A 25,543-nucleotide genomic window follows, 5' to 3' on the forward strand; every position below is an offset into this window, starting at 1 on the left:
TCACTTATAAATTTGTAATATTTCTTTATGTAAAATAGATCCTTACCCTTTGATAGAAAAAAAAAGAGAGAGAAGGGAAAAAGTTGTGGGAAACTTTCAGACCTAAGGAAAGACTGAGTTGGGGCTGGTGAGGGGAGTGGATGCTGGATGAAAATGGATAATTAAGCTTTGCTACTAAAGGTCAGGCACTGTAAAAGACAGGAAAGAATGGATGGAGAAGAGGAATTAATGTGATTACTGTTCTGAAGATGTCTACGTGGAACACATTCTTTGTGTTCAGTGTATCAAATGAACTGGAGACCATTCAGATCTTTGAACTGGTAAATACTTCAATATTAAAAAGGGAATATTATAGAAAAAACATTATACCAAAAGAATAAACTTTTGTATTTGAAACTTGAAACAACAAATACAAATAAAGCATAAAAAACATGCATTGAACTGTGCTAACACATCGAGATTGCACTTAGCAAACCACTTTTTCTCTGTTTAGGAACAATCTGACCAATTCCAAAACACAATATGTTAATTAAAGGATCTCAGGTAGCAATCATGGAGTATTTCTCATGACAGATGAAGAACACAAATATTCTGAGGACCAAAATTGCACAAGCAAAATGAAGAGACATTCTGTCCGTTTTTTGGCAGTGCAAAGTTAGAGTGAATGCAAATGAACGTGCTGGCAGCAGAATTACACTGTCAACCACCTAAAGATTGGGCTCATTACCTAAGAAAGCAAAGCTTCAATCTGTAGCATTATAACATTTTGTTTGTACTGCTGAACACGTGTTTGGATGTTTTTATATACTCTCTACTCATTTGGGTGCATAGTAAGCACTTCAGCATCAGCCTCTTGATAGAAGCTTAATTTTGTGTTATTTCTATTATATTGTTTTCTCTAATGGGAATGATATTCTCTCTTAAAAATAAATATGTCATTTATTCTTCAAATAATTCTGGGTTCAGGTTCTTTTGACACAGCTTAAAAATTGAGATATTCTTTGATTAAAAAATTTATATTTGAATAATATGTGAAAAAAGATTCATTTGTATAATCACTCATTCTTTCATTCTTTTAATGGGCATGTATTGAGCTCAGCACAGTGGGAAGGTCAAGGATGGATGTGACATTGTCTCTGCTCTCAGGATGCTTATACCATAAAAGTAGTAAAATATTATTAGTACCTTCAGACAGAAGAAGCATAGGGCCATCAAATCTCAGAGGAAAGAAAGAGCAGGGTATTCTTTCATTCCACAAATTATTTTTTGATGTGGTAGGCACTATTCCAGGGACTGGATATATAAAAGGGAACAAGATAGCCAAGGTCCCTTATTTCACTGACCTTGCATCCTGGGGGTGAGATGAAAAATAAGGAAGAAAACAAACAAATAAATAATATAACTTTAGGTAGCCACAAGTGCTATGAAGAAAACTGAAGCAGGACAATATGAAGGACAGTGACAGTAGGTGAGGAGTGTGACTTTGAGGGCACAAAACCCTCTGTGAGGAGGTGACAGCTGAGTAGAGATTTGATGGTGCAAGGAGCAAGCACTTGAAGATATGAAGAAAAGGCTTTCCAGGCAGACAGACCAATACAGAAAGGCTTTGAGGCAAAAATGAGTTTGGCATGTTCTGGAACAAAAAAGAAAGTCACATGACTAGAGTGTGGGAGAAAGGGAGAGTGACAGATGAGGTCATATTGGTGGGAAGGGGTCAGAGCCTATTGACTTTCGTAGGTCATAATAAAGATTCTTTTCTAAGTGAGAAAGGGAATCCACTGGAGATTTTAATCAGGATGTGGCATGATCTGATTTACATTTCTTTCTGGGCGCTGTGTGGAAATTCAACTGTAAAGTGGTAAGAAAGGTAACCAGGACAGAGATTAGGCATCTATGCATTGTCCAGGTGAGAGGACCAATGAGAAATTGACTCAAGTAGTCTAACCTAGAGATGACAGGTTAGAATCTATTGTGGTAGCCTGATTAGAGGTGGTTGGTGTGGACTAGGGTAATAATTACTAAGGTGGTGAGAAGTGGTTTCACTTTAGGAGAAGTTTCACAAAAAAAGTGATGTAGAACCATTTGAGTTGAACTTTAAATGGCAGGCAGATTTGTGACAAGTGGGGAGTCATTCACTGATTTATTGAGTGCCTCCTAGGGGGCAGGCACTGTGGCAGGTTCTGGGGTTGCAGCAGTGCAGGAGTCCTTGCTGAGAGTGAGGAGAAAACTTGCTGAGGAACTAATATTCTACGTAAAGATACAAAAGTAGCGAGGTGAACAGTATGTTAATAAGAATTACCTCCAGATACAGTTTTAAGGATGCTTTATTCTTTTTCTTTTAGTGTAGAAAATGTATGACTAAAACTCCTTTGTATGCTTGACTTCCCTTGAATTTGCAAAAGTGGTAAGTTTCTATCAGTAGAAACTCAGTTCATTGTCAGCTGGCAAATTTCATCATGTCACTTCCTTAGAAACAGTGGTTAGTATTTATCTTTCCCATTCTGAGAAGGAGAAATTATAGCCTCCTTAGAAAGGAAAAGCACAGAGGAGAATACAAAATATATAATAAGTTCATATATTTAGGTGCATCTATTACCGTCCATCTGCTATCCTGCCTCCAATCTTGCCCCCTGAATCTTTTTCCAAGTGTATGACCCAACTTCAACATTCCTTCCTTCTAATTCCTCTTGTATACAGTCTCCAGAATTAACTGGCCTAAAGCAGTCTAGTCATGTCCATTCCCCTGTGCTTACAGAATAAATTTCAAATTCCTTAGCTTGATACCAACCTGACCCAACTTACTTTTTCTGTTTTAACTCTGACTCCACTCTCCAATTGTTTTAATCACATTGGATTTTTTCTTCTTTTTTTAAAATTATTTTTTAAACCGTGGTGAAATAACAAAATGTAAAATTTACCACCTTAAACCATCTTGAAGTATACACTTTAGTGGCATTAAGTACATTCACATTGTTGTGCAAATCCCATTGGATTTTAAATCACACGAGTATCGCTGTTCCCCTAATGCTTCTGGCAGTTTGTTGCCTGGACCATACCTCTATCTATGTGATTCCTGCTGGCCCCTGAAATGCCTTTCCCTTTCCTTACCAATTAAAATCCTACATATCCTGAAGACCAGTTGTTTTAGCCTCTTATGAAACCTTATCTGGAAACAGAAGGTCAACTCTGTTGCTAGGTAACATACTACTTAAAGTTAAAATGATGCCTGGTTGGTAAATTGCATCTGGACTGGGAAGATTCATACATGAACTACAAATACCTGATGGGGATGTGATATTTTGGACTTCCCTGAGTGATGACTTGTGATTAGGCAGGTTCCTTGTCCCTGGAGGCTAGGGCTACGGAGTTGTTACAAGAGATACTGCCTTTAAGGGCATGAGGCTTCTAATCCAGGAACATTCTTGTACCCACCCTATATTGATCTTGTCTTCTTGCACCTGATCTGTCACCTGGGGGGCATGGACTGATGTTTGTACTGACATAAAGAATTCCACTGAAGAAAAACTCTGAAGCTGCCTTACTAGCCAGTGGCATTTCCTGTATTATATCTTTCTTGATTAGATCTACTGTGGCTCATAGTAGTCTTATGAGTCTGAATGTTTAGTTGGACTAAGAGGACCTGCTTTGAGGAGCTGCATCAATATGCAGACATATTGTCCTAAATACTAATACCCCTTGCACACCTGGACTTAAAACCACTGGGACTATACTCAGGGCTAAGGTAATAAAGCATGGCTTACCTTTGGAAGGAGCTGGATTGCCTGTAGAATTCTTTGTCTGTGCCCAGAATTAAGGATTCCAATTTCCAACAGATCTTGATCTTCCATAACATTGCTTCCCTGAAACAAAACCAGAAATGTTATAAATTAAATCAGGCATTTTTACTGTGGGTAAATAATGATTTTCTTAATACAGAGAAAAATAACTAACAAGTGATCTGATTTTTATAGACAAAAACCATAGAGTCATTCTTCTGTGAGGGTGAGGTGAGAGTAGGTCACCTATATGACTGTGTTGAAGGTTCTGGGAAAGTTTTCTTTCCCTCACAAATACTCTCATGGCTTACTATTTATGGTTGGATTATCTGTACTGGGAATTCATTCCTGTGACTCAAAACCTTGTTCCCCTACAAATGTATATGCTTCTAGGAAGAGTTGTCACTTAAAACTATCAGTGACCTATGCATGGAGGTGAATGAACAAGTTTTTTTTCCCTCTGAAAACAGACTTTTTAAGGAGAGCTGATGGACTAATTGAAGTATACTAGGAAAGTTAAAAGAGAATTCATAATTAATCTTAAATACTGAATGTCAGATACTTGATCACGATGTGAGGACAGAACAATGAGTAAGATGCAGGTCCCTGCCCTCAACCGTCCATTCCTTCCAGTCCAGGGATGGACACAGATTGTTCAAAGGCAGTTAGGATGCTGTGAATATGCTATGATGGTGACACATGCTTGGTAGTGTAGAGGGGATCTGGGACATGTTTTCAGGGGAGATGATGTCTAATCAGATGTCTGAAGGATGGTTTGGATTTAGCATTCAAAATGGGAAGGACTAGGAGAAATTATGTGCAATGTCGTGTGGGTAAGAAAGAACACAGTTTACTTGGAAACATCAAGTTCTAGGATAACTTGGAGAGAGGAGCGAAACGTAAGTCTGGAAAGATGAGGAAAGGCCAGACCATACAGATGTTGTATGCCACGCTGAGGAATTTAGACTTCATCTTGACCATAATGGGAAGCCTGGACAGATTTTAAGAAAAGGAGTTACATGATGAGATTCCATATTTAGAAAGATCAATTTGTTTTCTGTGGCTGGGCCTCAGTTTCCTTACCTATAAAATGATGAGGTTGAGCCACATAATCTCCAAGGATCAGTCTAGTCCTGATGTTCTCTGATTTCAATGATTTTTTGACCTCTGATTAATATTCCAACACAGAAATTTATTTATTTATTTATTTTGGCTGTGCTGTGCGGCTTGTGGGATTTTAGTTCCCTGACCAGGGATCAAACCTGGGCCCTCAGCAATAAGAGGGCGGAGTCCTAACCACTGGACAGCCAGGGAACTCCCTGTAACACAGAAATCTATAAATGGCTTATTTTGTCCCTAAATTTTAGTCTTTTGGAGCTTGCAAGCTAGAGTTTCCATTTAAATAAGTCTATAGAGAAGTTCAAGAATTCAGATCACTGGTTTCTATGGACAAGTCAAACTCTGTCCTACTAATGTGTAAAATAAAAACACTTATGAATAGAAATTACAGAATACCTATTTATGGAGAGCAATGGGTACTGATGAATATTTAAAGCAAAAGAGAATGAACTGGAAAGGGCAATCATGGGAGCATGGAGACCGTTAGAAGACCACAGTAGTTGTTCTATAGATGATGTGGGCTTAGACTAAGGTTTTGGTCACAGGAGATGGAAAGAAGTGAGTGGATCTGAAAACTATCAAGAAGTTTGACTTGGTGACTGAATGCACAGAATGATGGAGAAATTCAGAATACATGTCAGTTCCAGGCTTCAGCAGTAGGGGTGGATCGTGATGCCTTTTCCTGAGAAAGTAAAGGAGGAGGGGCCAGTTTACTATGGTGCAAAGACTAATGTCTTTCCCTGGACTGGCACAGAACAGATGAATGTAAACAATTTAATATCGGACTATGTTATAAATGGATGTAATTGGCTGTTCTTAGAAAGATTAAAGTCATTAGAATGGCATCATAGCTAGGGATTTACAATGGGCGCTCACCAGACAAAAACATTCCACCTACGCATAGTGACATTCCTGTGCTTAAGCTACTCTGGCCACCTTGGAGAAGGCAGAACTATGCAGGTAGAGCAGCATGATAATAAAAGCCTAATGCAAACAAATAAGCCAGTCTTGGGAGTATGCCACAAGAAACACTGCTCTCAGAAAGTACTCAGTGCACACAATAGGGCATGGCTAAGGATATAAATGATTTCATTTTGAGAAAGCATTATTATTTTCAGAAATGGACTAGTGTGTGATGAGCGGGATGTATGACACCGTTCTGTGTTTGACTTTCACTCTTTAAGGAGTTTTCCAAAGGAGTTAAAAGGCCCTTAAAAAACAAAAACAAAAAAACAAAAAACTTTGGCCACCTATGTACTAGATCATTATCTGGTTTTCCACTGGCTAAATTACCAGCCCACAACCTAAGCTTATACAAAATATAGAACCTGGGTTCTTTGTACAAACACAAAACACACCAGGATGCTATAGTCTGAATTAGCTACTATCTATAGGTAATACTAAAAACTTGATTTCAGTGTTTGAATACTGAAATGATTTTAAAAATTTAATCCTTAAATCATAAACAATACGAAAAGACAGCCCTCAGAATGGGAGACAATATTTGCAAATGCAGCAACTGACAAAGGATTAATCTCCAAAATTTACAAGCAGCTCATGCAGCTCAATATCAAAAAAACAAACAACCCAATCCAAAAATGGGCAGAAGACCTAAACAGACATTTCTCCGAAGAAGATATACAGATTGCCAACAAACACATGAAAGAATGCTCAACATCATTAATCATTAGAGAAATGCAAGTCAAAACTACAACGAGATATCATCTTACACCGGTCAGAATGGCCATCATCAAAAAATCTATAAACACTAAAGGCTGGAGAGGGTGTGGAGAAAAGGGAACCCTCTTGCACTGTTGGTGGGAATGGAAATTGATACAGCCACTATGGAGAACAGTATGGAGGTTCCTTAAAAAACTAAAAATAGAACTACCATATGACCCAGCAATCGCACTATGGGCAAAATCCCACTACCCTGAGAAAACCATAATTCAAAAAGAGTCATGTACCACAATGTTCACTGCAGCTCTATTTACAATAGCCAGGACATGGAAGCAACCTAAGTGTCCATCAACAGATGAATGGATAAAGAAGATGTGGCACATATATACAATGGAATATTACTCAGCCATAAAAAGAAACGAAATTGAGTTATTTGTAGTGAGGTGGATGGACACAGAGTCTGTCATACAGAGGGAAGTAAGTCAGAAAGAGAAAATACAGTATGCTAACACATAAATATGGAATCTAAAAAAAAAAAAAGGTCATGAAGAACCTAGGGGCGGAGGAGCTTCAAGATGGCGGAAGAGGGCTTCCCTGGTGGTGCAGTGGTTGGGAGTCTGCCTGCCGATGCAGGGGACACGGGTTCATGCCCCGGTCTGGGAAGATCCCACATGCCGCGGAGCGGCTGGGCCCGTAAGCCATGGCTGCTGAGCCTGCGCGTCCGGAGCCTGTGCTCCGCAACGGGAGAGGCCACAACAGTGAGAGGCCCGCGTACCGCAAAAAAAAAAAAAAAAAAAAAGATGGCGGAAGAGTAAGTCGTGGAGATCACCTTCCTCCTCACAGATACATCAGAAATACATCTACATGTGGAACAACTACTACAGAACACCTACTGAACGCTGGCAGAGGACCTCAGACCTCCCCAAAGGCAAGAAACTCCCCACGTACCCGGGTAAGGCAAAAGAAAAAACAGAGACAGAAGAATAGGGACGGGACCTGCACCAGTGGGAGGGAGCCGTGAAGGAGGAAAGGTTTCCACACACTAGGAAGGCCCTTCGCGGGCAGAGACTGCGGGTGGCAGAGGGGGGAAGCTTCGGAGCCATGGAGGAGAGCACAGCAACAGGGGTGTGGAGGGCAAAGCAGAGAGATTCCCGCACAGAGGGTCAGTGCCGACCAGCACTCACCAGGCCGAGACGCTTGTCTGCTCACCGCCGGGGTGGGTGGGGGCTGGGAGCTGAGGCTCGGGCTTCGGAGGTCAGACCCCAGGGAGAGGACTGGGGTTGGCGGCGTGAACACAGCCTGAAGGGGCTAGTGCGCCACGGCTAGCCGGGAGGGAGTCCGGGAAAAAGCCTGGAGCTGCCGAAGAGGCAAGAGACTTTTTCTTGCCTCTTTGTTTCCTGGTGCGCGAGGAGAGAGGATTAAGAGCGCTGCGTAAAGGAGCTCCAGAGAAGGGCGCGAGCTGCAGCTAACAGCGCGGACCCCAGAGACGGGCGTGGGACGCTGGGGCTGCTGCTGCCGCCGCCAAGAGGCCTCTGTGCGAGCGCAGGTCACTGTCCACGCCCCCCTTCCAGGGAGCCTGTGCAGCCCGTCACTGCCGGGGTCCCGGGATCCAGGGACAACTTCCCCGGGAGAACGCACGGCGCGCCTCGGGCTGGTGCAACATCACGCCGGCCTCTGCTGACGCAGGCTTGCTCCGCATCTGTGCCCCTCCCTCCCCTCGGCCTGAGTGAGCCGGAGCCTCCGAATCAGCTGCTCCTTTAACCCCGTCCTGTCTGAGCGGAGAACAGACGCCCTCAGGTGACCTACACGCAGAGGCGGGTCCAAATCCAAAGCTGAACCCCGGGAGCTGTGCGAATAAAGAGAAAGGGAAATTTCTCCTAGCAGCCTCAGAAGCAGCGGATTAAAGCTCCACAATCAACTTGATGTACCCTGCATCTGTGGAATACCTGAATAGACAACGAATCATCCCAAATGGAGGAGGTGGACTTTGGGAGCAACGATATATATATATATTTCCCTTTTTCTCTTTTTGTAAGTGTGTATGTGTATGCTTCTGTGTGTGATTTTGTCTGTAGAGCTTTGCTTTTACCATTTGTCCTAGGGTTCTGTCTCCGTTTTTTTTTTTCACATAAAACTTCTTTTTTCTTAATAATTATTTTTTATTTTAATAACTATATTTTATTTTACTTTACTTTATTTTATTTTATCTTCTTCTTTCTTTCTTTTCTCCTCCCTTTTATTCTGAGCCGTGTGGAGGACAGGCTCTTGGTGCTCCAGCCAGGCATCAGGGCTGTGCCACTGAGGTGGGAGAACCAAGTTCAGGACACTGGTCCACAAGAGACCTCCCAGCGACACATAATATCAAATGGCAAAAATCTTCCAGAGAGCTCCATTTCAACGCCAAGACCCAGCTCCACTCAACGAGCAGCAAGCTACAGTGCTGGACACCCTATGCCAAACAACTAGCAAGACAGGAACACAACCCCATGTATTAGCACAGAGGCTGCCTAAAATCATACTAAGGCCACAGACACCTCCAAACACACCTCCAGAAGTGGACTGGCCCACCAGAAAGACAAGATCCAGCCTCAGCCACCAAAACACAGGCACTAGTCCCCTCCACCAGGAAGCCTACACAACCCACTGAACCAACCTTAGCCACTGGGGGCAGACACAAAAAACAATGGGAACTAAGAACCTGCAGCCTGCGAAAAGGAGACCCCAAATACAGTAAGTGAAGCAAAATGAGAAGACAGAGAAACACACAGCAGATGAAGGAGTAAGGCAAAAACCCACCACACCTAACAAATGAACAGGAAATAGGCAGTCTACCTGAAAAAGAATTCAGAATAATGATAGAAAAGATGATCCAGTATCTTGGAAATAGAATAGACAAAATGCAAGAAACATTTAACAAGGACCTACAAGAACTAAAGAGCAAACTAACAGTGATTAACAACACAATAAATGAAATTAAAAATTCTCTAGAAGGGATCAATAGCAGAATAACTGAGGCAGAAGAACAGATAAGTGACCTGGATAAAATAGTGGAAATAACTACTGCAGAGCAGAATAAAAAAAAAAGAATGAAAAAAATTGAGGACAGTCTCAGAGACCTCTGGGACAACATTAAACACACCAACTTTCGAATTATAGGGGTCCCAGAAGAAGAAGAGAAAAAGAAAGGGATTGAGAAAATATTTGAAGAGATTAAAGTTGAAAACTTCCCTAATATGGAAAAGGAAATAGTTAATCAAGTCCAAGAATCACAGAGAGTCCCATAGAGGATAAATCCAAGGAGAAACATGCCAAGACACGTATTAATCAAACTATCAAAACTTAAATACAAAGAAAAAATATTAAAAGCTGCAAGGGAAAAACAACAAATAACACATAAGGGAATCCCCATAAGGTTAACAGCTGATCTTTCAGCAGAAACTGCAAGCCAGAAGGGAGTGACAGCATGTATTTAAAGTGATGAAGGAGAAAAACCTACCACCAAGATCACCCTACCCAGCAAGGATCTCAAACAGATTTGACGGAGAAATTAAGACCTTAACAGACAAGCAAAAGCTAAGAGAATTCAGCACTGTGAAACCAGCTTTACAACAAATGCTAAAGGAACTTCTCTAGGCAGGAAACACAAGGGAAGGAAAAGACCTACAATAACAAACCCAAAACAATTAAGAAAATGGGAATAGGAACATACATATCGATAATTACCTTAAATGTAAATAGATTAAATGCTCCAACCAAAAGACATAGATTGGCTGAATGGATACAAAAACAAGACCCGTATATATGCTGTCTAAGAGAGACTCACTTCAGGCCTAGGGACACATACAGACTGAAAGTGAGGGGATGGAAAAACATATTCCATGCAAATGGAAATCAAAAGAAAGCGGGAGTAGCAATTCTCATATCAGACAAAATAGACTTTAAAACAAAGACTATTACAATAGAAAAAGAGGGACACTACATAATGATCAAGGGACCAATCCAGGAAGAAGTTATAACAATTGCAAATATTTATGGACCCAACATAGGAGCACCTCAATACATAAGGCAAATGCTAATAGCCATAAAAGGGAAAATCGGTAGTAACACAATCATAGTAGGGGACTTTAACACCCCATGTTCACCAAAGGACAGAACATCCAAAATGAAAATAAATAAGGAAACACAAGCTTTAAATGATACATTAAACAAAATGGACTTAATTGACATTTATAGGACATTCCATCCAAAAACAACAGATTACACATTCTTCTCAAGTGCTCATGGAACTTTCTCCAGGATAGATCATATCTTCGGTCACAAATCAAGCCTTGGTAAATTTAAGAAACTTGAAATCGTATCAGGTACCTTTTCCGACCACAATGCTATGAGACTAGATATCAATTACAGGAAAAAATCTGTAAGAAATACACATACATGGAGGCTAAACAACACACTACTTAATAACTAAGATCCTGAAGAAATCAAAGGGGAAATCAAAAAATACCTAGAAACAAATGACAATGAAAACACGACGACCCAAAACCTATGGGATGCAGCAAAAGCAGTTATAAGACGGAAGTTTATACCAATACAATCCTACCTTAAGAAACAAGAAACATCTCAAACAACCTAACCTTACACCTAAAGCAATTAGAGAAAGAAGAACAAAAAACCCCCAAAGTTAGCAGAAGGAAAGAAATCATAAAGATCAGATCAGAAATAAATGAAAAAGAAATGAAGGAAATGATAGCAAAGATCAATAAAACTAAATGCTGGTTCCTTGAGAAGATAAACAAAATTGATAAACCATTAGCCAGACTTATCAAGAAAAAAAGGGAGAAGACTCAAATCAATAGAATTAGAAGTGAAAAGGAGAAGTAACAACTGAGAGTGCAGAAATACAAAGGATCATGAGAGATTACTAAAAGCAACTATATGCCAATAAAATGGACAACCTGGAAGAAATGGACAAATTCTTAGAAATGCACAACCTTCCAAGACTGAACCAGGAAGAAATAGAAAACATGAACAGACCAATCACAAGCACTGAAATTGAAACTGTGATTAAATATCTTCCAACAAACAAAAGCCCAGGACCAGATGGCTTCACAGGCGAATTCTATCAAACATTTAGAGAAGAGTTAACATCTATGCTTCTCGAACTCTTCCAAAATATAGCAGAGGGAGGAACACTCCCAAACTCATTCTACGAGACCATCATCACTCTGATACCAAAACCAGACAAAGATGTCACAAAGAAAGAAAACTACAGGCCAATATCACTGATGAACATAGATGCAAAAATCCTCAACAAAATACTAGCAAACAGAATCCAACAGCACATTAAAAGGATCATACACTATGATCAAGTGGGGTTTGTCTCAGGAATGTAAGGCTTCTTCAATATAGGCAAATCAATCAACGTGATACACCATATTAATAAACTGAAGGAGAAAAACCATATAATCATCTCAATAGATGCAGAGAAAGCTTTCGACAAAATTCAACACCCATTTATGATAAAAACCCTCCAGAAAGTAGGCATAGAGGGAACTTTCCTCAACATAATGAAGGCCATATATGACAAACCCACAGCCAACATCATCCTCAATGGTGAAAAACTGAAACCATTTCCACTAAGATCAGGAACAAGAGAAGGTTGCCCACTGTCACCCTATTATTCCACATAGTTTTGGAAGTTTTAGCCACAGCAATCAGAGAAGAAAAAGAAATAAAAGGAATCCAAGTTGGAAAAGAAGAAGTAAAGCTGTCACTGTTTGCAGATGACATGATACTATACATAGAGAATCCTAAAGATGCTACCAGAAAACTACTAGAGCCAATCAATGAATTTGGTAAAGTAGCAGGATACAACATTAATGCACAAATCTCTTGCATTCCTATACACTAATGATGAAAAATCTGAAAGTGAAATTAAGAAAACACTCTCATTTACCATTGCAACAAAAAGAATAAAATACCTAGGAATAAACCTACCGAAGGAGACAAAGACCTGTATGCATAAAATTATAAGACAGTGATGAAAGAAATTAAAGATGATACAAATAGATGGAGAGATATACCATGTTCTTGGATTGGAAGAATCAACATTGTGAAAATGACTCTACTACCCAAAGCAATCTACAGATTCAGTGCAATCCCTATCAAGCTACCACTGGCATTTTTCACAGAACTAGAACAAAAAATTTCACAATTTATATTATGGAAACACAAAAGACCCCGAATAGCCAAAGCCATCTTGGGAAAGAAAAACGGAGCTGGAGGAATCAGACTTCCTGACTTTAGACTATACTACAAAGCTACAGTAATCAAGATAGTATGGTACTGGCACAGAACCAGAAAGATAGATCAATGGAACAGGAGAGAAAGCCCAGAGATAAACCCACGCACATACGGTCATCTTATCTTTGATAATGGAGGGAAAAATATACAGTGGAGAAAGGACAGCCTCTTTAATAAGTGGTGCTGGGAAAACTGGACAGCTACATATAAAAGAATGAAATTAGAACACTCCCTAACACCATACACAAAAATAAACTCAAAATGGATTACAGACCTAAATGTAAGGCCAGACACTATCAAACTCTTAGAGGAAAACATAGGCAGAACACTCTATGACATAAATCACAGCAAGATCCTATTTGATCCACCTCCTAGAGAAATGGAAATAAAAACAAAAATAAACAAATGGGACCTAATGAAATTTAAAAGCTTTTGCACAGCATAGGAAGCCATAAACAAGACGAAAAGATAACTCTCAGAATGGGAGAAAATATTTTCAAATGAGGCAACTGACAAAGGATTAATCTCCAAAATATACAAGCAGCTCATGCAGCTCAATATCAGAAAAACAAAGAACCCAATCAAAAAATGGGCAGAAGACCTAAATAGACATTTCTCCAAAGAAGATATACAGATTGCCAACAAACATATGAAAGGATGCTCAACATCACTAATCATTAGAGAAATGCAAATCAAAACTACCATGAACTACCATTCTGACCTCACACCGGTCAGAATGGCCATCATCAAAAAATCTACAAACAATAAATGCTGGAGAGGGGGTGGAGAAAAGGGAACCCTCTTGCAGTGTTGATGGGAATGGAAATTGATACAGCCACTATGGAGAACTGTATGGAGGTTCCTTAAAAACTAAAAATAGAACTACCACAGGACACAGCAATCCCACTACTGAGAAAACCATAATTCAAAAAGAGTCATGTACCACAATGTTCATTGCAACTCTATTTACAATAGCCAGGACATGGAAGCAACTGAAGTGTTCATCAAGAGATGAATGAATAAAGAAGATGTGGCACATATATACAAGGGAATATTACTCAGCCATAAGAAGGAACGAAACTGAGTTATTTGTAGTGAGGTGGATGGACCTAGAGACTGTCATGCAGAGTGAAGTAAGTCAGAAAGAGAAAAAGAAATAGCACATATATATGGCATCTAAAAAAAAAAAGGTCATGAAGAATCTAGGCGCAAGACAGGAATAAAGATGCAGACCTACTAGAGAATGGACTTGAGGATATGGGGAGGGGGAAGTGTAAGCTGGGAGAAAGTGAGAGAGTGGCATGGACATATATACACTACCAAATGTAAAATAGATAGCTAGTAGGAAGCAGCCGCATAGCACAGGGAGATCAGCCCCGTACTTTGTGACCACCTACAGGGGTGGGATAAGGAGGGTGGGAGGGAGGGATACGCAAGACGGAGGGCATATGGGGAGGTATGTATATGTATAACTGATTCACTTTGTTATAAAGCAGAAACTAACACACTATTGTAAAGCGATTATACTCCAATAAAGATGTTAAAAAAATCAACAACAACAACAAAAAATACACATTAAAAAAAATTAATCCTTAGAGAACACTGTTCTTCCTCTAAATCACCACCTTATCTATCTTCAGTAAGTGAGGAAACATTTTGAAGAACTGTAGGGAAGTTAGACAACTTCTCTTTGGGTCAAATATCCTAGCATACAGGAGAATTACCAAACACTTTTGAAAAATGAGCGAAAACTGTGAAACACACAATGCAAATGGTGAGAATGTGCCCAAGAGGAAATGGTCCTAGTTGTGGAAATGTAAAGAAAAGGATTCACTGTCCCCAGTCAGGTATTCCGTTGGAAATTTTCTATTTTCTTTCTTATTGTAATATATAGGGATAGCAAAAATATCCTGGTGCATCATCTAGCCAGTCTTTTTTCAAAATAGCACCAGGCTTGGAGTCTAAAGACCTGGGTCCAGGTCTTATCTGAGTAAACATGGCTAAGCCATATATTATTTCTGAGCCTTGTGGTCCTCACCCATAAAATGAAGCCGTTTAACAAACACCCATTCAGTTCTAAAATGCTATGATTTCAGTCATGCCTAACTTTTGATTAGTATCGTTCTATGTAAATATAGATTGTATAATTTGAAACTACATTTCAGTGTTTCAGAACTTATAACTTAAATTGTTCTAAGGAGTAATTATAGAGAAGTGCAAGAATACATTTTTTTTTGACAAATCAATCTCAGTACTGGGAACTTACAAAATTTCTTATAAGGAGAAATCATAGAATAACTTATTTTTGTAGTATCATGGATTCTCACAGCTTTTCAGAGAAAAATCAAATGTTTCAAATCTTGCAACTAACCATTTTGCTTGTACTTGGGTAACAGCTGTGCTATCAAGGACAATAAATATTTCCATTCTTTCTAGGGAGCTACAGTTTACTCTCTTATTATCATTTGCCTTCACTGAATGTTAGAAAATCTCAGCTTAATTCCTTTTTTTCTCAATAAAAGCTGAACATACACTCTAGCTTTCTCTTTCTTCCATCCATTTTTCACATGACTGTCAGATCAGTGGTGTCTGGAGTAGAGTTCCATCAGGTCTGTCTTCTACCTAACGACCTACCACACTGCACTCTCTACCCCCTCATCTCCTTGTACACATGATGTCTCTATTTGTTCATCTCCCATTTACTCCTCAACCCAGCCCAATAGGCTTTTACCCCCATTAACTCCATAGACCTTCTCCATGAAATGTTAAGAATGACCTCTCAATTGCCGTATCTAGTTGATTCTTTTCAATCCTGACTTCAAGGATTCATTGGCCACATGTGGCTGGTGGCTACATATTGGATAATGCAAATATAAACATTTCTGTCATCATAGAATGTTCTATTAGACAGTGCTTCTCTACAGTCAAAGACATAAAAACTGTAGTTGAATCACATAAATGGGGCAATAACGAGGATGTGACAGGGAATCAAAACAGGCAGTCAAACAAACTCATGAATCATTCTCAGGATATAACTGATGTTCCTGTTAGTCAAAGTTCATGAACATTAAATTTAGAATCTTTAGCAAATTCCCTTCTAATTTTTCAGTCATTAAAACAAATTAGTAGCTGGTTCTGCTTTCATTAGTGTTTCTTCATTATGGGGCTAGAAATGTATGCTACCAAAATGACAAGTCCAATTGAGAAATTATTTACTATATTCTTAGCACAGTACACAGACATTTAAGGAATAATAATCAAGAGATAAAGTTGTTTAGTTAATAACTTTCTAGAAGGATCAAAGTCCCAAGGCAGTGTTTTTAGAACAGCTGTTTTTTTCACTGACAGGAAATGTCTAATGCAGGGGGTCTTTGTTGCTTTCTTAAGTCATGGAATGAAGAAAAGTAATGTAATATTTTATGCACTAAGAGTTGAACGCTGAAGTTTCTATGACCTTGGGGAGAATATCTTATGTATTGGATTTTTTCAGCTGTGATAAACTAATAAGATGACCAAATAGAATAAAAAGCAGTGCTTCGTACTTAATGATCCATTTGAAGTAGAACAGCTATTTACTGAAATCATTTCTCAGAAGTATCTCTGCTGATCTTTTCTGTCTCTGAGAATTTCAGCTTGAAAAGTTCTCATTTTCATAACCTTAATATCATATCACATTAATTTAGAAGCCTTTCCTTCACATTGCATATTATATAAAATGCTAAGGAAACATATCTAAGGACCATAGAGAACTGGTTTCTTCTAATACAAGCTTGAGTTGGGTGTTATTTATTCTCTTCAGTTCAAGACTGAAAAAAATCAGTAAGATACTATGGATTGGAGGAGATTTCTTTTGCTCTATAATTAACTAAATTAGATTCTTCTTTACAGTTTGTGTGGCCTTAAATATTTGAAATAGAATATTTCAGTAGTAGAATGAATGATACCACGATCTTGCAAATTCACACATGGAAAAACATATTTTAGTTTATTTTTAATATGTTTTTTTTTACAGCATAAATGGTGGTATAAAACATGGTGGTATAAAACTATATACGATTTTCTTGGAGTAACAATGCTACCTTAAGCTTCTATAAAGATTTTGAGTCAATCTGATATCAGTTTACAGGTAAATGCAATGTATGTCTTTGCTGCATGATAACGATAATAACTACTGTGATAAATACCAGATTTATAATCCCTTATCAGTGTTGGAACAAAGCTTTATTTAGTTTATCAGACAGAAACATGAGTTACCATAAGTGATCAGATAATGAATGATGTGCTTTTTCCAATTTTAATTCCTTCTCTCACATTAATGAAACGGCAGTAGAAGAAAATTTTGTAGTATATTTTTTACATCTCTATCTTAGCCTTCCATTTTAACATATCCTGTCTACTGCAGTGGAATTTCTTGTTCACAACTTAACTAAATTTCCATGTTTTTAGCTTATGAAGAAAGTTTCCTAGATTTTTTAGACCACATGAATTATTGATTCAGATAAATGTCACATCGCTGAGCAATAAGTTAGAAATCATCTATATATATATATGCAAGTTCTATATTTGAATAAATAAGCTATATCTTAGACTTGTTTCTTACGGTTAGCATTTAACAGTTCACATGATTATAATGAGTTTTATACAACCAATTTTTTCCTTTTTATTTTTCAAGCCTTTTTTCCCTTTGAAACATCTATTCTGAAGCTACAGAGAGAGAGAGAGAGAGAGGGAAAGGGAATTTAAGTAATCAGTTATATATTTCTTAAAGCATTGAGCAAGGTTTGGTGATATCATAAGTTAAAATTATGATTCATTTGCAACATGTGTTAGAATTATGTATATTTATTAAAGACTTTCTTTGGTCAAAAATTTCATAGTGGCAAAAGAGGAAGACTTCATTTTTCAGGATGTTAATCCACAATTCACACAAGAAAGAAGAAAAGCTGATGTGAAAAAAACTTATTTGTATGTTCTTACTTTTTTCCTGATACATACATACGAAAATATAAAGCATATGAACACCTATTGTCTTCTTTCTATTTTCCCATTAATGGCAGTTGGTGTAAGTTAGCATAAAGTAAATTGCACACGTATTGAGTTCTTGTGCCAGGCTCTGTTCTAAATGCCTTAGATATATTACCTTATTTAATTCTCACAACAGCTCTCTGAGGGTAGGTACTTAAATAACTTGCTCCCAATAGCTGACAGGAGTCTTTCTCATAACTATCATCTGACACCGCCTCCAGTGGGGTTAGTGCAGGAGAGAAAAGGTTCAGTAAAAAAACGTGGTTAGACCTAAACCATTTGTATTTTACTTTGAACCATATGAAATTCACATTTGAAAGCAAATGTTCTAAAGTATTTTATGTTTGGCTTTGCAGAGTTTAAGCAATGATGAATCCCTCTTTATAGAAGAGCATTTGGAAAGCCATCTGACCTATTCTTCCCTCCTCTGCTCCAGTTCTTTCTGTTCACTGAATCATGGAATCAGGGTTGGCAGGGACCTGGGTTTTTTCTAGTCTAAATGTTCCCTAACGAACTGCAAAGCTTTAACTTGCCTCTCTCTTTTGAAGCGTGGTGTCTAGCTGGGTTATGCCATTCCCAAAGGGGTAGGGCGGACATTAAATGCTTAAAATGGTCTTTTCCAGCAGCTGAGTCTGAGCAGGGGGTGGGAATAGGATTGGGGGGACACCTCGGTCCTACTCTTTTAGCTCCCACTGTGCTGTGGACTGAGTGTGACAGGAGAGCTATTAGAAGAACATGCCAAAAGTGGAGATGAAAGGAAAACAGTTAGCAGCTGTCCTGTGTCCTTTTCCAATCAAAAGCTGTAAAGTTAAAAAAATTTTTTTTCCTTGGGTAGGCTGTACATAATCTTGGCAGGTATCTAAGTTTTGTTCTTCTATCTAACAGGCTGAACATTTCCCAGTGCCTCACAAGAGCAAAGTGGGCAGCGATTAGGTTAGGTTGGACCCCCTGCTCTTAACAGAAGAGGAACATGGAACCTTTGTATTTACAGCAGGCTCCTCTTGCAGGTGACCTCGCGCTGGTGATGCAGAACTCCAGAAGGAAAGCCTCCTCTTGGAGAAGCAAAATTTGCTCCTGGGTATAACCAGCACAGCCACACACAGGAAAAAGTGCCAAAAATGATTCATACTTAACTACTGGCCATCAACCAGTCACTAAGTACTAGATACTCTGCCCTTCTATTTATAAACCTTCCAACAATCTTCTACTATAAGTGGTAGTATCTTCATTTCATAGACAAGGAAACTGAGTCTCAGAGCTATGAAGCAATGTAGCCAGGTTTACATGGTTAGTATGTGGTAGATTTGGGATCAGTGTTTTATTCAGTCAGACTCTGATGCTCATGCTTCTTTCACTACAGAAAGAGAGCCAAATGTTTAGTAGGGGACCTTTTCTGGATGCAGATTCCAGTCAAACAGATGTGTTACACTGCCAAGAAGTAACTCCCATTACCCTATTTTCACACACAGCCTTACGCGTATATTGACAGACCATTAAGAGTGACTGCCATGGTTTCTCCAACACATTTTATTGCAAATATATTATTTACCTCCTGAAAGGTCAATTGGTTAGTTCTCCTTCCAACTACCTTAGTGTAAGCTAGAACCAAGCATGTTAATATAAGTGACCCAGGGTGTTCCTGGCTAAAGCACCAAGTAACTTGCCATGTTCTGAACCGGGATGATGCTGGGAGGTGGGGAATGACAACACAGCGTTGAGTTGGTACTTGTCAGCTCTTCCTCAGAGCCTTGTCAAACTCTCTGGCTGGTCAACTGGGAAAGTAAAGTTCTCCGGGTCAGAACCATGTTTGGGTAATTTTCCTGTAGGTCTCTTTCAAAGCCAAGATTTAGGAGGGAAGATGTCTAAAAAGGAAATAATAAGGTAGAGGATGTCCAAGAATGAATTAAGGACATTTATGTTCCTGACTTAACATGTTCTGAATCCAGAGAGAAGAGGGTGAGTTGCAGTCCCTTGTGAAGGAGCCTGTGATGGTGAAGGTAGATAATTTAGCCCTCTGGGACCTGGTAGGCCAGTAATAAAGGCGACTCATTAGTCCTTCAAAGAGACGGTGCTCTCAAGGACCAGACATCTCCAGATTTAAGGATGATAAGGTCTTCTGACACTGAGACCTATATATAGAAATAGCCAAATAAACATAAAAGGAGAGGAGGAAAGAGGAAGAGAAAGGCAGGGAGAGAGGGAAGGAGATAGAGAAAGTGTTGCTTATTAAGGGTGAAGGTGGTAGTGAGGGAAGTAGGGTTGCCAGATAAAAGATAGAAACTCCAATTTAACTGGGATCGTGTATTTTTCTTTGCTGAATCTGGCAGCCTTAGAAAGGAGGCCACTGAATGCTGGAAACAAACTGGCAGAGTCTAGTCGAGTCAAAGCTACCACGGAGGTAGGACCTGCCACTCATTTATTTATTCAACATATATTTGTTCAATTAACATTACACTTACTATGTGCCAGGCACTGGGCCAGGTCCTGGGATACACTGAGAATAGGACAGCAAGATCCCTCTACTTTTAGAGTTTACTGTCTAGTGGGGAAAACAGAAAAATAACCTAATAAAAATAATACAAGTAATTATCAGTTAGCAAAGTTTTATATATGCCAAGCACTATTAAGTGCTCTGCCTTGTTGATTGCTCACAACAACCCCTGAGGTTGGTACAATTATTATCCTGATTTGCAGATGAAGCACTGAAGGCAGGGAGAACCTAATAATCTGTCCAAGGTCACACAGTTAGTAAAAACTGCTATAAAGGACATCAATACAGTGCTGTGATTAAAAAGAAAAAATTACAAGGAAGACGTATGTTAAAAAGGCTGGTCAGGGAAGCCTCTTTGAGAAAGTGGCATGTAAACTAAGACATGAAGGATTAGAAGGAGCAACCCAACCCTGACAGGAGCCATTAGAAGGGAATTCCAGGCAGAAGGAACAGAAGCGGCAAAAGCACTGAGGTGAGAAAAGAGCCAGGCATATTCTAGGAACAGACAGATGGCTAGTAAGATTGGAATTTAGTGGTTAAAGGCTAGTAAGATGACTTTGAGGGGGAAACAGGGCATAGATAACGCAGGGCCTTACAGATCCTGATAAGGACTCTGGTTTTATGCTAAACGCAATGGAAAACATTGAAGGACATAAGCTGTCTTGCATTTTTTAATGTGCTCTGGCTATGGTGTGAAGTATGGATGGAGGAATTGGGTGATATGGAAGTTGAGCTCCACAACCAAAATTGAAACAACAGCCCCAAAATATCAAAATCTGAGGAAAAGGTGATAAAATATGACCTGCTGAGAGGGAATGGGGGACAGGCAATATAGGGGTAGGGGAGTAAGAGGTACAAACTATTCTGTATAAAATCAGCTACAAGGATATATTATACAACAAAGAAAATATATTTTATAATAACTAAAAATGATTAAGGTTGTAAATTTTTAAAAATTATGTATATTTTACCAAAGTAAAAATTTAGGGAAAAAATATATGACCTGTTGGAGAACATGGGAACTGGTCTCACTGGGGAGTCAAGTTTCCAAACCAAATATCCATCTTTCATTTGAATCAAGAAGAGAAGCTAGATGGCAAAGATAAAAGTCAGAACAGTCTTTGATGTGGGGTCTAAATTGATACACTGTAGATACTGAGTAGCACCTATTAAAATGTAAACCTCCATACTCCATGGACTCAGCAGGTGTGGCAGACATTGTTGGTAGGCTGATCCCCCGCTCCCTTGCTTTCTTCTACTATGGAGGCAGGACAAGCTAAATGTTCTCAGCCTCCCTTGAAGCTGTGGCTGGACATGTGACAAAATTTGCCCACTGGGGAGCTTTGGAAAAGCTTTTGCTTTTCTGATTAAAAGACAGAGATTCACCTGGTACCTTTCCATGTCCATAAGAAAGTGGCTGTGACTTCCCCCAGGATGAGTGGGGTCAATTGTTCATACAAAGTGACAGAGAGAGGTCCACAGTCAATTACTACCCAAATCAAACATCCCCATTGGATATCTGTAAGGAGGCAAGCATGGGCTATGGGGTGGGGGTGGGGGTAGTCCCTGAATAAGAAAGGTTATTTAAAGCTCTCTCCACCTCTTGTATCCAAGTGATTCTGACCAGTGTTAATCTCTCAGTGAAAATAATGATGGACTACGTACGGCATGTAATAGAGGTCATAATGGAGGCAGCAGGGTATTTACAATTTACCTGGGACAGAGTTTGTTGTGATTATCACAAAGGAAAAACAGAGAAGGGATATTACAAAGAACGAATGTTATCAGAACCAAATTGGGAGGGGGTGTCAATCTAAAGAATTGCCTCTTCTCATTTTGACTTAAAATTGTGAAATCTCATAAAATGATTACTTGAAGGAATTTATTTTCTATGGATTTTGGTTTCTGTTCACATTCACTGGATGTGAAATTGCCCAAGTGTTCGTGGGGTTGACAGATTTTAAATTTGGGAGTGGCTTTCAGCTTCTAATTGAAGAAGATAAACACCCAGAGATTGCACATAATTCTAAAGGAAGCACATTTGTACACAAATTTGATTTTATAGGAAAGAATTTTATACTCGAAACTTGAACACACTATAATCTTAACAGAGCAGAAACAATGAGAACACTTAGGAGTATGTGAGGTTGGCCTCAGTGTGTGGCTCTTCCCTGAACTCTTGAAATGTCAAGGTTTGTAGTCAGATCCTTTGTAACTTGGAAGGTCTTTGGTGGAGAGTGAATAATTATTACACTACTGAAACAGCTGACCAGAATATTCCTGACTTTTCTCCACATTTAATTTTGGTTTTAGTTTTGAGGACATTTTTCTTGAAATGTCTTCAGTAGAAAAACATTTTTTCCCCCATGAAAACTTTGTTTTGACTTGCTTCATTCTAAACTTTGGTGGTGGGACAAATCATTTGTACCATGCTCTAGACTGAATGTTCCCCCCCCCCAAATTCATATGTTAATACCTAATCCCAAATGTGATGGTATTTGGAGGTGGGGCTTTTAAGAGATGCTTAGGTCTTGGGGGTAGAGCCCTCTTAAAAGGGATTAGTGCCCTTATAAAAGAGGCACCAGAGAGCTCCATTGCTCATTGCACCCAGTGAGGACACAGAGAAAAGATCGATACCTATGAACCAGGAAGTGGGCCCTCACCAGTCACTGCATCTGCTCGCAACTTGACCTTGGACTTCCCATTCTGCAGGACTATGAGAAGTAATTTTCTGTTGTTTATAAGCCACCCAGTCTATGGTATGTTGTTATAGCAGCCCAGATGGACTAAGACACACAACAACACTGGAATCAAGTCTGAGGAGGTGGTCACTCTGGGTTAGACAGGGAGGAGGCTAACCCGACCAAGGGGTTAAACTGAAACCTGAGCAAAATCACAATCAAGAAGAGTCCTTCGGGCTGCTGTAGAGTGGCCTGTCTCCACCATTTGGCTTTGGGTTGAATGCAAAGGGAAAATTTGTACAAGGCACACAAACACCCCTATCCTTTTTATAGCATCTATACCATGAAGGATACTCTCTCCTCATTTTCTCCCACCATTTCTTCACTAAATAATACTATTCAACCAGAATGAGAGATAGGAGAAAGAAAAGGAAGATACTCTTTCTCATGTGAAAATTATTAAATGTCCCCTTGTCTAATTTTTCTAATCAAAGGGAGAAGTTGTTGGGTTTTACTTCTAAAATATTCAACTGGTACCAAAACCATCATAAAGTTCTTCATATTAAACTGGGGATTACTAAAATAGACACATCCTGCCTATGTTAAAGCAGATTCTAAATAGGCCATAGAATCTCTTATTTCTTTCTACTTGGTATTATATTTCCTGTTTTCTTCATTGGATAGCAAACTTCTTGGGAGAAATGATCATGTCTTAAGCACCTTTGCAGCTCTCTTCATCATCTGTCTGCTAAATTCTGAATAAAACAAAACTTGAAAGAATAAAGTAATAAATAAAAATGTCAGGTATAGATTATAAAAACATCCTGTCTAAAGATCACTAAGTAAGTTTGCAGGAAAGGGTTGAAAAGTTTGAACTGAAAATTCTAATTTTCAGGATGATTGATTTTTTTTCCTAATTGAAGGAAGGATAAAGATGGAATTTCCGGTACATGATAACACCAAAATGTTAATTTTTTTTCAGTTTTGCGAATTCTCATGATTTGATTTTCATCCAGGACTGTCAGTTGAGACATCTGATAGCCTAAAAGCTTTCAGAGAATTAGGATCCCATATGGCTCAAAAATATTTCCTATCCGGCAGGGAAAAAGAGAACATACTATGAAAATAATACTGGTATATCCTTCAATTTATGTGTACAAGGAGCACAAATGAATTTAAATCATTTTCCATGGTATAATGATCATTATAATGGTCATCAGTATCAGTTACAATGAACAAAATAAGAATATACAGTTGTCGTAATCATTCTGTATTATAAAAAGCAGAGGTATATTTCAAAGCAAGGATAGCAATGGAGTTATTTGTCCTACAGAAGCAACAGTAATTGGAAATGAGCACTGAATGAGGAGTCTTGGCTTATCACTAATTCATTGTGTAAACCTGGAAAAGTCATTTAACCTCCTTGGGACTTAATTTTCTCAACTAAACAATGATAAAGTTGGACCAGATGTTCCTTTCTAACACAGCATCTGTTCTGGAGGTTCTAGCAGGAAGTAAATCTACTCATATACTTATATTGTCTGAAGAATAACTCTCCTTGTTTGGGGGGAAGTCATTTTCTTTAAATGAGTGCTCAGTATTAAGAGATACATTTATATAATGATGAGAGAGGACAGGGACTTGGGCTCAGCCAACTGCACCAAATGAATTAATAATAATAATAAAACAGTGGCTGTTAATATTCATTGAGTGTTGACTGTGGGCCAGACACTGCTTTAATCCTCAGAAAACATCTATGAAATTGATATTACTATTAATATCCTCCTATTACAGATGAGAAAACTGGAGCTTAGAGATAACTGGGACCTTGACTAGATCACATAGTAAGTGGCAGAGTTGCTGTGGCAACCATAAAGTGGATGATGGAAGCAGATAACCAGATGCCCCACATCCCATAGTGTGTAGGCAAGTGTCTGCCATATGGAACTGCCTCACAGAGATCAGATGGATGGAATCTCCCCTACTGGCCTAGTGGTCTGCATTAACCTTCTTTCCTACAGTCTCTCCTGATGAACTGGAGATTAATAAAAAGAATATGGAATTTGGAGATCCAGGGTTCCCATCACAGTTTTGCTCTTTAATAGCAGAGTGACTGTGGGCAAGTAAGCTTCCTTTCTTTATCTGTAAAATGGAGATAGCAGTGATGTCTACCTTCTAGGGATGTGGTACATAATAGTTTATGAAATTGCTTTATAAAGTAAAATCGCTAAAAATAAAATATGCCTGCTAGGAACTACCTTTTTCCCCCATTTTTTTGTTGTTAAGAACGGAGAGCTGTAAATCTTCTAGTTTAATGTTGGTTTTGCCAGAAATAGTCTATTCTGAAAGAGGCAGCATGTGTGGTGGAAAAAACTGTAGGTTTTATTCCTAGCTCTGCTATTTACTTAGCTTTGTGGCCATGGGCAAGTCACTTAATTGGGTGTCCTGCAGGGCCTCAGGCTCAGAAG

The 25,543-nt window shown here is 39.0% G+C and overlaps 1 protein-coding gene across 18 annotated transcripts in view; it reads right to left on the reverse strand.

The window, feature by feature from the left end:
* The window catches only part of ANKS1B (ankyrin repeat and sterile alpha motif domain containing 1B), a gene marked incomplete at both ends in the record, with an annotated part of 1,184,520 nt that overhangs the window by 336,098 nt on the left and 822,879 nt on the right, over window positions 1-25,543 (reverse strand). For all 18 annotated transcript variants that reach the window (XM_082634609.1, XM_082634606.1, XM_082634608.1 and 15 more), the window contains one exon: window positions 3,762-3,860. In XM_082634609.1, coding sequence (XP_082490735.1) covers window positions 3,762-3,860 — 99 coding nt within the window. The remainder of the gene's footprint in view (window positions 1-3,761; window positions 3,861-25,543) is intronic.

Source organism: Mesoplodon mirus (genome assembly GCF_964341445.2).
Source record: "Mesoplodon mirus genome assembly, chromosome: 11".
Classification (NCBI taxonomy): Eukaryota; Metazoa; Chordata; class Mammalia; order Artiodactyla; family Ziphiidae; genus Mesoplodon; species Mesoplodon mirus.